The following is a 16,940-nucleotide window of genomic DNA, read 5'->3' on the forward strand; positions in this document are numbered from 1 at the left end:
GAGACATACCATTAGCAGCGGTATAGGCAGAGCCCAGAATTCGTAACATTTCAGCCGTAGCATTAGGACAGGCCCCACTAACATATCACTAGCAGCATTATAGCGGGAGCGCAGTCTTCGTTCCATGTCAGCAATAGTAGCACTCAAGACAGGCCCCAGTAACAATTCCGAAGCAGCAGTATAGTGGGAGCGCAGTCTTCGTTCCATTTCAGCAATAGTAGCACTCAAGACAGGCCCCAGTAACAATTCCGAAGCAGCAGTATAGTGGGAGCGCAGTCTTCGTTCCATTTCAGTAGCTGCAGTATAGCCAAGGCCCAAGTTACATTTATGTAGCTAAAGTGTAGGCCAACCCCACACACACTTCTGTACCATGAGTGCAGGTGAAGAACATACAAATTGCTATGATTACACTGTAGGTGAGGGCCCCAAAAAATTGGTGTACCAACAGTACTAATGTACCTCAGTAAAAATTGGCCATGCCCAACCAAGATGGCAGGTGAAACCCATTAATCGCTTTGGTTAATGTGGCTTAAGTGGTAACTAGGCCTGGAGGCAGCCCAGTTTAACGAAAAATTGGTTCAAGTTAAAGTTTCAACGCTTTCAAGAGCATTGAAACATATAAAAATTGTTTCTAAAAATTAGATGAGTGAGCCTTGTGGCCCTAAGAAAAATTGCCCGTTCAGCGTGATTACGTGAGGTTTCATGAGGAGGAGCAGGAGGAGGAGGAGGAGGAATATTATACACAGATTGATGAAGCAGAAATGTCCCCGTTTTGGATGGTGAGAGAGAACGTAGCTTCCATCCGCGGGTGCAGCCTACGTATTGCTTAGGTATCGCTGCTGTCCTCTGGTGGAGAAGAGAAGTCTGGGTAAATCCAGGCTTTGTTCATCTTGATGAGTGTTAGCCTGTCGGCACTGTCGGTTGACAGGCGGGTACGCTTATCTGTGATGATTCCCCCAGCCGCACTAAACACCCTCTCCGACAAGACGCTAGCCGCAGGACAAGCAAGCACCTCCAGGGCATACAGCGCTAGTTCAGGCCACGTGTCCAGCTTCGACACCCAGTAGTTGTAGGGGGCAGAGGCGTCACCGAGGATGGTCGTGCGATCGGCTACGTACTCCCTCACCATCCTTTTACAGTGCTCCCGCCGACTCAGCCTTGACTGGGGAGCGGTGACACAGTCTTGCTGGGGAGCCATAAAGCTGGCCAGGCCCTTAAAGACTGTTGCACTGTCTGCGCTGTACATGCTGCCTGATCTCCGCACCTCCCCTGCTACATGGCCCTCGGAACTGCGCCTTCTGCCACTAGCGCTGTCGGATGGGAATTTTACCATCAGCTTGTCCGCCAGGGTCCTGTGGTATAGCAACACTCTCGAACCCCTTTCCTCTTCGGGAATGAGACTGGGAAGGTTCTCCTTATAGCGTGGGTCGAGCAGTGTGTACACCCAGTAATCCGTAGTGGCCAGAATGCGTTGAATGCGAGGGTCACGAGAAAGGCATCCTAACATGAAGTCAGCCATGTGTGCCAGGGTACCTGTACGCAACACATGGCTGTCCGCACTAGGAAGATCACTTTCAGGATCCTCCTCCTCCTCCTCCTCCTCAGGCCATACACGCTGAAATGATGACAGGCAAGCAGCATGGGTACCGTCAGCAGTGGGCCAAGCTGTCTCTTCCCCCTCCTCCTAATCCTCCTCATCCTCCTCCTCCTCCTCCTGAACGCGCTGAGATATAGACAGGAGGGTGCTCTGACTATCCAGCGACATACTGTCTTCCCCCGCCCCCGTTTCCGAGCGCAAAGCAGCTGCCTTTATGGTTTGCAGGGAACTTCTCAAGATGCATAGCAGAGGAATGGTGACGCTAATGATTGCAGCATCGTCGCTCACCACCTGGGTAGACTGATCAAAGTTTCGAAGGACCTGGCAGATGTCTGCCAACCAGGCCCACTCTTCTGAAAAGAATTGAGGAGGCTGACTCCCACTGCGCCGCCCATGTTGGAGTTGGTATTCCACTATAGCTCTACGCTGCTCATAGAGCCTAGCCAACATGTGGAGCGTAGAGTTCCACCGTGTGGGCACGTCGCACAGCAGTCGGTGCACTGGCAGATTAAAGCGATGTTGCAGGGTGCGCAGGGTGGCAGCGTCCGTGTGGGACTTGCGGAAATGTGCGCAGAGCCGGCGCACCTTTACGAGCAGGTCTGACAAGCGTGGGTAGCTTTTCAAAAAGCGCTGAACCACCAAATTAAAGACGTGGGCCAGGCATGGCACGTGCGTGAGGCTGCCGAGCTGCAGAGCCGCCACCAGGTTACGGCCGTTGTCACACACGACCATGCCCGGTTGGAGGCTCAGCGGCGCAAGCCAACGGTCCGTCTGCTCTGTCAGACCCTGCAGCAATTCGTGGGCCGTGTGCCTCCTATCTCCTAAGCTGAGTAGTTTCAGCACGGCCTGCTGACGCTTGCCCACCGCTGTGCTGCCACGCCGCGCGACACCGACTGCTGGCGACGTCCTGCTGCTGCTGACACATCTAGATTGCGAGACAGAGGTTGAGGAGGAGGAGGAGGAGGAGGGTGCTTTAGTGGAAGAAGCATACACCGCCGCAGATACCACCACCGAGCTGTGGCCCGCAATTCTGGGGGTGGGTAGGACGTGAGCGGTCCTAGGCTTTGACTCTGTCCCAGCCACCACTAAATTCACCCAATGTGCCGTCAGGGAGATGTAGTGGCCCTGCCCGCCTGTGCTTGTCCACGTGTCCGTAGTTAAGTGGACCTTGCCACTAACCGCATTGGTGAGGGCGCGTACAATGTTGCGGGAGACGTGGTCGTGCAGGGCTGGGACGGCACATCGGGAAAAGTAGTGGCGACTGGGAACTGAGTAGCGCGGGGCCGCCGCCGCCATCATAGCTTTGAAGGACTCCGTTTCCACAACCCTATACGGCAGCATCTCAAGGCTGATAAATTTGGCTATGTGGACGGTTAACGATTGAGCGTGCGGGTGCATGGTGGCGTACTTGCGCTTGCGCTCCAACACTTGCGCTAGCGACGGCTGGACTGTGCGGTGCGAGACATTGCTGGATGGGGCCGAGGACAGCGGAGGTGAGGGTGTGGGTGCAGGCCATGAGACGGTTGTGCCTGTGTCCTGAGAGGGAGGTTGGATCTCAGTGGCAGGTTGGGGCACAGGGGGAGAGGCAGCGGTGCAAACCGGAGGCGGTGAACGGCCTTCGTCCCACCTTGTGGGGTGCTTGGCCATCATATGTCTGCGCATGCTGGTGGTGGTGAGGCTGTTGGTGGTGGCTCCCCGGCTGATCTTGGCGCGACAAAGGTTGCACACCACTGTTCGTCGGTCGTCTCTGTGAAAAACTGCCAGACCTTAGAGCACCTCGGCCTCTGCAGGGTGGCATGGCGCGAGGGTGTGCTTTGGGAAACACTTGGTGGATTATTCGGTCTGGCCCTGCCTCTACCCCTGGCCACCGCACTGCCTCTTGCAACCTGCCCTGCTGATGCCCTTGCCTCCCCCTCTGAAGACCTGTCCTGAGTAGGCGTTGCACACCAGGTGGGGTCAGTCACCTCATCGTCCTGCTGCTCTTCCTCCGAATCCTCTGTGCGCTGCTCCCTTGGACTTACTGCCCTTACTACTACCTCACTGCAAGACAACTGTGTCTCATCGTCATCGTCCTCCTCACCCACAGAAAGTTCTTGAGACAGTTGGCGGAAGTCCCCAGCCTCATCCCCCAGACCCCGGGAACTTTCGAATGGTTGGGCATCAGTGACGATAAACTCCTCTGGTGGGAGAGGAACCACTCCTGCCCAATCTAAGCAGGGGCCCGAGAACAGTTCCTGGGAGTGTTCCCGCTCCTGAGCATGTGTCATTGTAGTGGAGTGAGGAGGCTGGGAGGAAGGAGGAGCAGCAGCCAGAGGATTCGGATTTGCAGCAGTGGACGGCGCAGAACTGTGGCTGGACGATAGGTTGCTCGAAGCACTTTCTGCCATCCAGGACAGGACCTGCTCACACTGCTCATTTTCTAATAAAGGTCTCCCGCGTGGACCCATTAATTGGGCGATGAATGTGGGGACGCCAGAAACGTGCCTATCTCCTAATCGCGCAGCAGTCGGCTGCGACACACCTGGATCAGGAGCTCGGCCTGTGCCCACACCCTCACTTGGGCCTACGCGTCCTCGGCCACGTCCACGTCCACGTCCTCTAGGCTTACCCCTACCCCTCAGCATGCTGTATTACCAGTGATTTGATTTCCCAGGCAGGAAATAAATTGGCGCAAGCCTGCAGGCCAAATATAATTTCTTTTCCTTTTTAGCAAAGGGAAGACCCCACTGCGTATATTCAATGAACAAGAAGTTTAATATCTGTGGTGTGACCCTCAAAAAGTGTCACACAACTATAGTGTAGCAGAGTTATTAACTCTAGCAGAGCAGGTATTTGCCAGTCAGGAAAGACAATGGCGCTAGGCTGCAGTAAAGCGTAGCTGGTTGCGTCTGATTTTTGTACGTTGTACACGCAGCACACACGTACACGGAGACCTTAGGACTGACACAGGCAGGCCAAATATAATTTCTTTTCCTTTTTTGCAAAGGGAAGCACCCACTGCGTATATTCAATGAACAAGAAGTTTAATATCTGTGGTGTGGCCCTCAAAAAGTGTCACACAACTATAGTGTAGCAGAGTTATTAACTCTAGCAGAGCAGGTATTTGCCAGTCAGGAAAGACAATGGCGCTAGGCTGCAGTAAACCGTAGCTGGTTGCGTCTGATTTTTGTACGTTCTCCACGCAGCACACACGTACACGGAGACCTTAGGACTGACACAGGCTGGCCAAATATAATTTTTTGTCCTTTTTAGCAAAGGGAAGGACCCACTGCGTATATTCAATGAACAATAACTGTGTTGTGGCCCTGCCTACACAATTCTGTCCCTGTAGTATCAATGGAGGGTGCAATGCTCTGCACAGACGATTTTTAGAAGAAAAAAAAAATGCAGCACAGCTAACAGCAGCCAGCACAGTACTGCACACGGTTAAATTTGGCCCTAGAAAGGACTGTTGAGGTTCTTGAAGGCTACACTCACTCCTAACACTCTCCCTGCCTATACACCACTTCTGTCCCTAATGCCGGGTGCAATGCTCTGCACTGCCGATTTTGAGAAAAAAAAAAAAAAAACACTGCTAGCAGCAGCCTGCACACAGGTAGATGTGGCCCTGAGAAGGACCGTTGGGGTTCTTGAAGCCTACACTGACTCCTAACGCTCTCCCTACAGCAGCACCAGCACGATACCACTGTCCCTCAGCTAACTCACAAGGCATGTGTGGCGAGCCGCGGGAGGGGCCGATTTTTATACTCGGGTGACATCTGATCGCCCCAGCCACTCACAGCAGGGGGGTGGTATAGGGCTTGAACGTCACAGGGGGAAGTTGTAATGCCTTCCCTGTCTTTCAATTGGCCAGAAAAGCGCGCTAACGTCTCAGAGAGGAAACTGAAAGTAACCGGAACACCGCGTGGTGCTCGTTACGAGTAACGAGCATCCCGAACACCCTAATATTCGCACGAATATCAAGCTCGGACGAGTACGTTCGCTCATCTCTAGTGCTTGGCATTTATCACAATTTCTGCATTTTTGTTTGTCCACCTTCTTTTTGAGGATTGACCGCAGGTTCTCGATGGGATTGAGATCTGGGGAATTTCCAAAAATTTCAATGTTTTTTTTTCCACCAACCCACCTCATTATCACTTTTGCCTTGTGACATGGAGCTCCATCACACCAGGAAAAGCATTGTTCATCACCAAATTTCTCCTAGATGGTTGGGAAAAGTTGCTCTTGGAAGAAGTTTAGATACCCTCACATAAATGGTCTCAGAATGTGTTACCGCACTGTAAAGTCTGCCTGCTGACGTTTGTTGTACCGTGTTTCAAAAGTCACTAGTAAAGTTTTAATGGGCCTCAACCGTTGCTGAGGACCCGAGGTACTATACACTTGTCCAGTGTTATTTATCCGCCATGTGTGGAACTGTGGTGTCACGAACTGTCAACTACTACCCTCCTCATCCTGAGGACTACTGGTCCTATCCTCTGCTGCAGTAACTTCTAATGGGACTAGGAGTTGGTAAGTGTCACCGTGACAGGTCCATGCACTACACCCTCCCAACTCCAAACGTATGCTCGGATAGAGAGCCATATCCTTTCCTTCGGGAACGCAACAATCCTTGGGAGTCACTCACAGTAATATATACTTGTGTCTGCCCGTTACAGCACCCGCTCAGGTATTTCAGACAGCCCCATTGAAATGAATGGAGCAGCGACCGCACATGTGCAGCCAGCGCTACATTTCGAGTGACGTCACAGGGACAGGAGAGTGGAACACGGGAGTCCTATTCTCAAGATCGTCAGTGGTCTCACGGTGAGATCCCCGCTGATCAAGTTATTCCCTATCCTGTGGATAGGGAAGAACTTGAAAGTCTGATACAACCCCTTTTAATACCTGAATAAAATTGCACAACTGTTTAAATTAACTGCATAACAATGCAAGACCCTTAGCATGGCATTTTGATCAAAGCATGTGGGCCCATCTGCCACGTCCAGGCGAACCTTATTGAATGGCTACCTAACTGTAAAAGACATCTTTTTGGCCCTAAGGCCTCCAATGGACTCAGAGGTTTATATTTAGAGATAGGTACCTGCCTGGATGTGGCAGATGAGCCCACATGCTTTGATCAAAATATGTGCTACGAACCTTGCATGTTTTTAATGTGATTAGAATAAACCCTTGTACAATTTTATTCAGATATTTAAATGTGTATGAGAGGGGAGGCATGTGTCTCTGTTACTGTCTAACAAGGGGTGTCTCTTAAGAGTTAGAAAAAAGGGCATCCTACACCCCGTCGAGAAGCGGCACGGCTACTCTTGTCTATTCACTTGCATTAGATGAGCTGTAATAGCAGGCATAGACCATATTGCAATTTTTAGAAACAAAGACACTTTTCAAATTGTAGGCCAACCCCTGAGGAACTTTAGGTAAGGCAAAGAAATAAATATAATTACCAGAATCGGTGGGTAGATTTATTGTAGATTCAATCATATTGACATATAAAACCTGCAGGTTATCGGCTACTGCTGCGAAGGCACTTGAATTCCTGGATGACCCCTATAATACAAACAAAAAGGCCACCGTCGGTGCAGTCTGTGTCTTAGGGCGGACACCCACTGGCGTTTTTTTCTCCACTGCGCTGCAAGAGTAAGTGAAAACTCTCGCAGCGCAGTGCGAGAAAAAAAACAGGATCACGCCGGGAATGAATGAATAGCTAAGCGCTATTCGTAATTGGCTAAGCGCTCAGCCAATAGCTAAGCACTGTCGGGGACCCAGCCGGAGGATGCGTCTGAGCGGCGGAGAGGTGAGTAATTTTTTTTTTTACCACTTACTCATGCTTTTCAGGGAAGGGCTTATATTTCAAGCCCTTCCCCGAAAAATCATACTGCAGGGTTTGCTACAAACCACTGCTTTCAATGGGACCGGCGGCAGCACCGATCCCATTGAAAGAAATGGGATAGCATGCTGCACTTTTGCCACAGCTGGGGCAGCTGTGACAGAAGTCCGCAGCATTCGCCATATCTTTTCAATGGGGCTAGTGCTGCTGCCGCTGGCCCCATTGAAAAGACTTGCGATATCCCGGCGTGATCCCCTTTTTTTTCCTCGCACTGTGCTGCGAGATTTTTCACTTATTCTCGCAGCGCACTGGAGAAAAAAACGCCAGTGGGTGTCCGCCCTTAGAATGGGTTGAATGCATCTCTAGATGGGAGGAGGCGCGAGGGGAGCAGAAAAGTGGTTGTCTGGTGAAATTCACTTTAAATTTAGAGCAAATCACTTTAAACAATAAAGCAAATGGTTCTCCCCCCCCCCACAGTGACCCAGAGCTGCAGCCCCGCGATTCACCTGGTTTCTGCTACCAGCAGAAATCAGGTGAACGCTACCTGCCAATCAGAGGTTGTAGCGTCACCGCCCGTTCTCCTGGCATCAGCGCTCACAGACTGGGCGCCATGATGCCAGTAGTTCAGAATGGTGAAACTGCTGCCTCTGATTGGCAGGCAGCAGCCACCTACAGAGACTGGTGAATTGGGGGATGCACCGCCGTGGCTGAGGAGGGTCAGCACCTCTCTGTTTTAAGGGATTTAGCTCTAAATTTCAAAAGCAAGTTTCTGACCGGACAAACCCCTTTTATGCATCACACTGCTTGTTCCGGTCAGGATTGCCATTCAGTCTAACAGATCAAACAGTGCGTTTTTAGGCTCCGCCCTTGCCCGTGGACACACCCCCTTCCCTCTCTAGAGATGCATTCCTAGGGTGGGCTTCCACGGACTGGACAGATGAAAGCCATTTCAAAAGGGCTTGCATTGGATCACAAAAATACCACACCAGTCCACAGTTGGTGCATAGTACGGTAACTCCGCACAATTCACCTTAATAGAGCTGAGATGCAATACCAAGGACAACCCATGGACAGGCGTGGCACTGTTTCTGGAAGAAAGCAGCCATGTTTTTCTAACCTTATACAAAACAATGAGCCTACTTGACCCTTTGCAAGAAAAATGATTCTGTACATGAACTTAAAGCATAACCCTGTAACAGCACTTTATATACAGAATTTATTTACAACAATCAAGGTAAAATAGATTATTTTTTGACCTCCACGATTAAATAAGACTAGGTTATGGTGGTAGATTATCATAGTCACCAAACCTTATACTAGATTAACCCCTTCAGTGGCAGGTTTCTTATTATTATGGCAGGGAAATCTCTGGGGCTTGCTGCACTGAGTATGCAGTAAAAACCCTGGAAGATTTCAGATGACAGCTCAGTGCTCTGCACATTTCAGCACTAGAGCTGTCCATGGAAATCTTCCAGGGTTTAACTGCATAGTCAGTGCAGCAAGCCCTGGAGATTTTCCAGGCGTGCCACTAAAGCAGTTAAAGGGCTTTTCCCTCTAATGATATTTATCCCCCTTTCCACAGAAGAGAGGTTAAATGCTTGATTGTGGCAGGTCCATCATCTCTGCACCTTAATACCCCACGTGAATGGAGTGTCGTTTGATCACTGCTCCATTCACCCCTATGGCACAGTGGAAGATGGCCAAGCTCATCGATCTTCCTCCATGCCATAGATGTAAATAGAGCGGTGTTCAATCCTGTTCAACTCCACTCCATTCACAGCAGGGCGAATGGAGTGGAGTTGCACAGTGCAGTTGAAGTCCCAACCACCCCATGTGAATACAGTAGTGGTGTGCATGCTTGACTGTGGGACGGAGGTAGGTAGCTGAACACATCGATCCCTGCCTGTTCCATAAAAGTAAATGGAGCAGTAGTTGAGCATGCACACTGCGACTCCATCAATGGCATTCAGGTCTACCGGTCTTAAGATCACTGGTGGTCACAGCAATTGAGCTCTGAGCAGACTATAGGGAATAAATATCTATAGTAGGAAACCCTTTAAATCTAGCCTCAGTGCTCATAGCAACTAATCAGAACTCAGCTTTCATTTCTTAAACTGCTGTGGAAAAATGAAAGTTGCATTGCGATTGGGTGCCATGGGCTACAAGGCCACCGTTTGAACAATAAGGCCCATTGCATCGGTTTCGTCCAGAGCGTCCTCTTAACACTTGATATTTTACATCTTCCAGCACCATTTATTGTATAAAAGCCTTTGGTATATAATATGGATACAGACTGGGGGTCATCACTGCGGTTTGGCCGGTACATTGTGTTTGTTCAAGATCTTCATCAAGGATTTACTCATAAAGAAGGGCTTTTCAGCGGAGCCGTCGTGTCGCTCTATATCTTCCACTAGGAGTAAAGATTAATAAACAATAAGATTTGATGACACAAGAAATATAATCGAGATGGATACCTCAAATTCTAAGATTTATGGGCGGTGGGGACAGGCAGACCTTTTCTTTTGCCCTTGGAGTGAACATTCACCTTTGGACCCTGTTTTGTATTATGTGATCTAGAGGCTTTTTCACATTGGCATTAATTAGTTCCATTGTTTAGCTCTATACTTAAAGCCAAACAATGGTAAAACTGAAAGAGGTGTTAGATTTGGCGCATGCCAAACCAGAGCTGTACTGGATAAGCCTCCATTGTCTAAAATGGGGTCTGTCAAGATTCCGTTGTGCCCTTCAGAATTTTCTAGAACAAAATACCATTCCTGGATTTTAACGGAAACTCTGACACAGATGGGAACAAGCCTTTCATTCTGTAACGATTAGCAATATTTCTTTACTGTGGTTGGAGCTCCATATCCCCTATATGAGCTTAGAGCTCTGGTGAGATGCAGAATAAAGGACGATGTGTTACTTTACCAACTATTGTGCTGTTTGCCTTTTAGCACGGACATTTCAGTACCTTAAAGGGGTACTTCCATCTTGGCAAGGTATTGCCTTTCCACAGGATAGAGGATAACTAACCAACTGGTGGGGTCTGACCTCTTGGACCCCCACTGATCCAGAGAGCTCACCCCAGCAGTTTTACAGCAGTGGTCACACATGTCCACCACCCACTTCAATGGGAACTGCCAGACAAACCCAAGTTCAAGTGTTTGTCAACCTCTGACGAACCCATTCACTTTAATGGGCCTGCCGGAGATTGCCAAACACTTGAACTCTGCTATTTCCGGCAGTCCCATTGAATTAAATGGCACGGTGGTACACATGTGCAACCACCACTGTCAAAATTTCAGGACACACCACAGCCAATATCTCTGGATCAGTTGGAGTCGTCAACAGTCGGACGCCACTGCTTGGCTAGTTATTTGCTATACTGTGCAGAGGGGATAATTTGCCGAGGCGGGCATACCGCATTAATAGATGTTGAATTGACTTTAATGGGATTTTCTAAGAAAAAAGGTTCTGTTCTACAGCGCCATTCCTGCCCTGGTGCTGTGTCTGGTACTGCACCTCATTCTTAGTCACTTAATGAAGTTATTGGTGCGTCCATGAAATCAATGTAGAATGGCATTACCGTCACAAATACCAAAGATTAATTTATTTCAAAAACTTCGATCCGACCTCTAACCTTTAAAAACTAAAGACATACAATAAACAGACATATGGCAAGACATGTAATGCTATAAAAATGGTTGTATTTATTCTATTTTTACTGTATAAAACCTTTAAATCAACAGGGCCGAGAAATTCCTGGCCTAAATTTTTGAATACATTTCAATCCAACCTGCCGCCAAGTTACACAGGATTTGGCGCAGCAAAAAGGTTCGTCTTAAATATCATAGATTACAAATACATTCTCGACATTGATAGGCTTCTATTCTAAACAGTTCATACAATGGAATTAAATTTCAGAAAATTTGAAACATTAAATCAATCCGGTATTTTATTCAATAATTATTTACATTGTAACGTAGAAAATAGCCAATAATTTAATTTTTTTTCTTTTTTTTTAAACCACAAGTTATAAAAATTTACTCATTATTATGAAAATGTGAGACTTGAAGCTTGCATAAAAATTGGTTTGGCAGAACTGCATTCCTACAAACGACCACCATATATATTTTTTTCTTCCATAGAACTTTACATTTTTGTTACTTGAAACATCTTACAATTTCTGAATAATACTTTTTTCCCCCGTTTCCTAAGTGCACTTATCATGTCAGAATAGAGTTGCTAAAAGAGAATCATGTTTCGATACATAGAATGGTCAAGCTTGCATAAAAAAAATATATATATTGGAAACCTCTGGCCCTTAAGATTGGTCAACATTGGCAAATTTAGAAATTTTAACCATAAAATGACAAAACAAAAAAATGCAGCTTTCGGAATTTTTTCTTTATGCTACAAAATTTATTGCATTTTTTTCATTTTGCTATTGAAAAATTGGAAAATAAATACCGTATATGGCTAGATCTTCCTTTTTAAAGAGTTTCTTTAAAAAGGAAAAAATAAAAAAAGTTGTATTTAAATTTTCTTTAAAAAAAAATGTAAAAAGTTAGAAGGTTTTTATTAAATCTATCAATGGGCCAGTAATATCATATTGCCAATTATCAGCTCCTGTGGAGCCATAAACAGCAGATATGTCATACTGTATGTTTTTGAAACCAAAAATTCACAAAAAAAAAGCGTTTCAGGTTCCAGAAGAAAGAAAGATTAACATCCCAACAAGAGTAAAAAGTGTCACTGCATCTAGAGGGCAGAGCGTGCGAGCCCCTTGTATCACACCGCATCAGCAATGAAGTAGGAGAATTCTATAAACGCGGCAGAAAAATAAAAAGATGACGTTAATAAAGTTTTTCACCAAAATCTTTCTGTGTAGCTATCGGAATCTTGTTTGTGTCAGAATGAACGTCATGAAGATTGTTCATTGTGCAAAATGAGCTTTTCAAGAATAAAATATTTATTATATAGTGTAAAATGAAATATTTTTGAACTTGGCAATCATTTTGAGTTAAAAGGGCCTTTAAAAAAAATATATATATATATATATCTATTAAAGGGATTGTTCAGGATTTAAACAAAATGGCCGCAGTTTGTGATACCCGTAAGAAACCTGTCCTAGGACAGGTGAATGCATCTCTAAACCAGAGCGGGAAGGGGCAAGGCCATGGGTGGAGTCTGGCACCACACCAGTCCTGAAAAAAGAACCAGCTGATAGGGTCACGTCTCCCCGAATATGGACAGATATAATGCCAGACTCGCACCGAATGCAAGTTTTACTTTTATCAACAAAACAGAAGGGACATAAAACTATGCGGCTCAACCCAGGAACAGGGTCTTCCTCTGGCAGTGCCCATATCAGCTGGTTGTTTTCTGGAACACTACACCCAGTTTTGAGCTGTGAGAAAGGTTTATGTCGCTCTCCATGTTAGACCCATCGGGTCGGCTACATCCTATTTTTAAGCACTTCTGTGTAGTTGTGTGAACTCTTGCCCAATTGTTAAATTGACTTTAACAGCCGTTCCTCTCATCGGACAGCTAAAAAGTGTGACATTGGACTCCTCGCTCCCACAGTCCCACCCCTGCCCCTCCTAGCTAGAGATGCATTCTCCTGTCCAAGGATGGGTTGCTCACAGGCTACATGAATGGCGGCCATTTTGAACAATTCTTGGAAGCCCCTTTAAAGGCGCCTTTATAAAATATGTAGAGGAATTGCCTCTTCAAGACTACCCCCATTCTATATATTTCTTCTATTTCTACATACCCCCAGTCTATATACCTATTTAAGTAATATGGATATTATAGAACGGGCTCTTCTCCTTAGGACCTCTCTATATACTGGGTGGACATTTTTTTTTGGAAATATAATTTTGCACAATTGTAATGTCATGACTCCAATAAATGAACTGTGTTATAAATCACTCTACACGGACAGACCCTTCCTCTAGTGTAAGACCTAAAAGAAAAATAAATATGTGATTGCAACTTTTTGGATTTGTACCTGTCTGTCATGTACAGCAGCGGCAGCCATTTTGAAAGTTGGTGCATTATGCTTAATTCTATCAATCAATCTTCAACATCGCAGACTTGCAGTATAAAAAAAATGTTGAGGAGACGGCGCTTACCCAGAAGGTTTGGTTGAAAATTGCAAATATACAGCCAATGTGTTTCCTCCAATAGTAGTAGACCAAATATAAAAAAGGGGGAAAGTGTTGAGTCCATTAATGTACCTATAAGCATTGTCTGCATGAGATCACGGCTAGAGATGGCCCATAGCCACCTGGTCAGTTGGAGCACTCAAAGGGTAAGATCAGAGTTTCCAAAAAGTACATTTTCTTAACCCAAATCCAGTGTACTGTGGCTATTGTTGTTGGCAATGGGGTCCAAGATCTTTAATTACCCAAAGGCCAAGATCACTCTCGATTTGCCCCTTACCCCCCATAATATTGCTGATTTGAGTTAAAGCTGGTGTTAAAGTTGAGTCTATCTGGTATTAAACTGGGGTAGAAAGCATTCATTTAAACACAATCCCTATTTGTTACAAAGGTCCCTTGACAATATACTGATCACAAAGTCTCCTGCTAGGACCGACAGCTGTAATCTGTAGGGAAAACTGGCAGTAAGTGCTCAATTTTCCTGCAGCGCCACCACAGGGGAAATTAAAGGGTTGTCCAATTATTGATGGCCTATCCTCAAGATAAGTCATCAATAGCAGATTGGTGGGGGTCTGCTGCTTGGGACTCTCACCGATCAGGTCTTTGCCAGGCTGGCGTACTTATGAACTGAGCTGGTTTCTGCAGGAAGCAGACAGCTCTGCTCCCACTGCAGTGGCCAAGCTTTGTATTGCAAACAAAGTTCTCATTCATTTCAATGGGAACTTGGACTGCAATACCAAGCCTGGCCAGAACAGTAAGAACGGAGCTGTCTGCTTCCTGCAGAAATCAGTTCAGTGCACAAGTGCATCGGGCCAGAAAACAGCTGATCAGCGCAGGGCCTGGGCAGTTGACCGCTGCCAATCTACTAGTAAAGGGGTTGTCCAGTTGTATACTATCTTCAGGATAAATCATTGAGTACTACACAGTGCCAACTCACATCAATAGGCTGTCTGTGTAATGCAGGACAAAACAGGAGACACTCGTTGTAACCACTTTCTAAACTAGCCAAGAGATTGGGATCTTTTAGATCGCCTCTATTAATTCCCTAACAGAGATATGAAAATGGGTTTTCTAAACTGGACAACACCCCCACCCCCTCTTCAATAGTAAAACCCAGAAACCTCAATGGGAAGTGATAGACTCATCGATGATCAAGTTCTTAGAAAATTTATAGGCTGCAACGTCATTGGTTGAACATGCAAAATGGCTGCCTTAACTGTCCAGACACAACAAGAACAGTTCAGAGAAGCCCTCGGTTAATGTAGCACATGTCGTACAGTTACCCACACGGCAGATTCTCTTACTTCTCATTCCCAAGCGGAGAACATGAAATCACAGTTTACATGGTTGTTCTGTGAAGTGCAAATATTACTTAGCACCAAATGTTCGGAGAAAAGTCAAGTTTGCGTAGCCAAATCTTTCATTCGAAAAAAAGCAAGAAATCGAAACAACGAAAATACGAAGGAAAACCAGATATGGCTAATTCTATCAATGTACCATTTATATCAAGTATTTTTGCCTCCCTCTATGAAAAGTGAAAGGTTATATTTATAAAAAGTGCCGGCCTTTTATACAGACGCCGGTTCTATAAAAATATTAAAACCCTAAAAGCAATTTTAGGAAAAGCTATAATATTGACATTTTTCCTGTTCATAGGCACTAAAATGTAATACTGTTCCTCATGATTTACATCAAGGACCCTCTTAGTATGTCTCAATTGGTGGAGATGGACTTCTTCCACCAGAAGGGTCGTACTCTTGGAAGGTCCTGGATCAAGACCTTCCAAACCAGGAGGTCTCTAAGTCAAGGTCACCCTAAAAAGAAAGTCCTTAACACCAGATTCACTTCCCGAAGTGTTCCTCATCCAAGGTCACCCTTGATGGAAGGTCCTTCCTGAATCAATCTCCCAAAATGATTCCAGCTAAACTGCCTCAACAGAAGATCCTCACTCATCGAATCTCCCTCACCAGTTGCTGCAAACTCAAAAAACTTGGCCACCAGATGGGTATTCCTTGCTTCCCTCACCAGTAGGTCCTCATCTCTTTTCCCCCAAGCAAACCATCACCTCTAAGATCTCACAGACTTCTCTGGACCTCACATGGAAAAGTATCTTCTTTCTTCCGTAAGGTACCTCTTCAATGCTTAGTTATTGTGTTAGAAGGAGCATTTTTGTTAGCGAAAGCAACTGCAATAAGTTAACGCTTTGCCTTCTTAGAGCCAAGTTCCTTTTTTCGCAGAATCCTATGGAGCTCCGGAGACATGTAGTAAGGTTTGGATGCAGACCCATTATTCCTCTCAAGATCTTCACCTGAAGGTCGCCAGAAGCAAAGTGACAGGGCAGAGAAGGGGGGAAAAGAAAGGAAGAAAATGAGTAGCAGATTTCCAGACAATCTGCAGATGGAATCACAATGTAGCATAGAAGACTTGGCGAATTGTCAGCCATCACGTTCTTAGATATAAGAATTTGAACTATAGGCTGCGAAATGCGTCAGTTTCTATGACAGTTTACTTTTAAGAGCTCATGTAGTAGCAGAGGAAACAGATGCAGAAACAGTACACTGATTGACAACACGCAATTAGATACCTTCCCTCTCTGCCTTGAACTAGACAGATAAAAGCTAATTGGTTATTCTGATTTCTTAAAAGGGTTGTCTGAACTTTTACTTTGATGACCTATCCTCAGGATAAAGCCCCATTTACACGCAACGATTATCACTCAAAAACCGTCGCTTGTGCGATAATCATTGTGCGTAAATGCTCCCATCTTTCACTCTTCGGCTGAACAATGATTTTTAGGTTAGCATAAAATCCATCGTTTGGACGGAGAGCTGATAGCAGAGACTGCATGCTATGTTCTCCACGGAGCACTGATTACATTGTATTCAGCATTCTGCACTATGGACTGCATTATCTGCTTCTAGTGCTGTCCACACTGACAGCGGCGCTGGGAATCAACTGAATGCGGGAATCCCGAGTGGCGTTATTGATAACATATTCAAAAGTCAGGATGCTTGTTTAAGTGCAAGTTTTGTGTTTAAAGGGGTTGTCCAGGGAGGCAGGATCCTTACCTGGACCTGTGTTGGAACCATGGCCAAAGTGCAGTTTCCAACACTGGGTCACGGTGTATGGGCTCTCTCTGTGCCAGTCATGTCATTGAGGGGGCTGCTCATTTTAATAACTAAGCCAGCCACCTCCTTTCTTATAGCCAAGGCAGAGAAGAGAGATGGCTTAGTTAGAAAGATGAGCGGAACAGCTAGCCTCCTGCAATGATGTGACGGACAGCGAGAGGGTCCATATTGCATGACCCGGTGTCAGAACTGGACTGGAAGCAGAGGTTCTGCCATCGCAG

General features: G+C 46.2%; 1 protein-coding gene across 5 annotated transcripts in view; it reads right to left on the reverse strand.

Annotated features, from left to right (window-relative positions):
• Nucleotides 1-7,037: 7,037 nt before the first annotated feature.
• Nucleotides 7,038-16,940, reverse strand: part of SLC44A5 (solute carrier family 44 member 5) — a 139,934-nt gene continuing 130,031 nt past the window's right edge. For 3 of the 5 annotated variants that reach the window (XM_066597797.1, XM_066597798.1, XM_066597795.1), the window contains one exon: nt 14,392-15,899. In XM_066597797.1, coding sequence (XP_066453894.1) covers nt 15,787-15,899 — 113 coding nt within the window. In that variant the 3' untranslated portion in view covers nt 14,392-15,786. Of the gene's footprint in view, nt 9,835-14,391; nt 15,900-16,940 lie in introns of those variants that run through there. The other 2 variants (XM_066597796.1, XM_066597800.1) reach the window with 2 other exon arrangements.

Source organism: Eleutherodactylus coqui, chromosome 3 (assembly GCF_035609145.1).
Source record: "Eleutherodactylus coqui strain aEleCoq1 chromosome 3, aEleCoq1.hap1, whole genome shotgun sequence".
Lineage (NCBI taxonomy): Eukaryota > Metazoa > Chordata > Amphibia > Anura > Eleutherodactylidae > Eleutherodactylus > Eleutherodactylus coqui.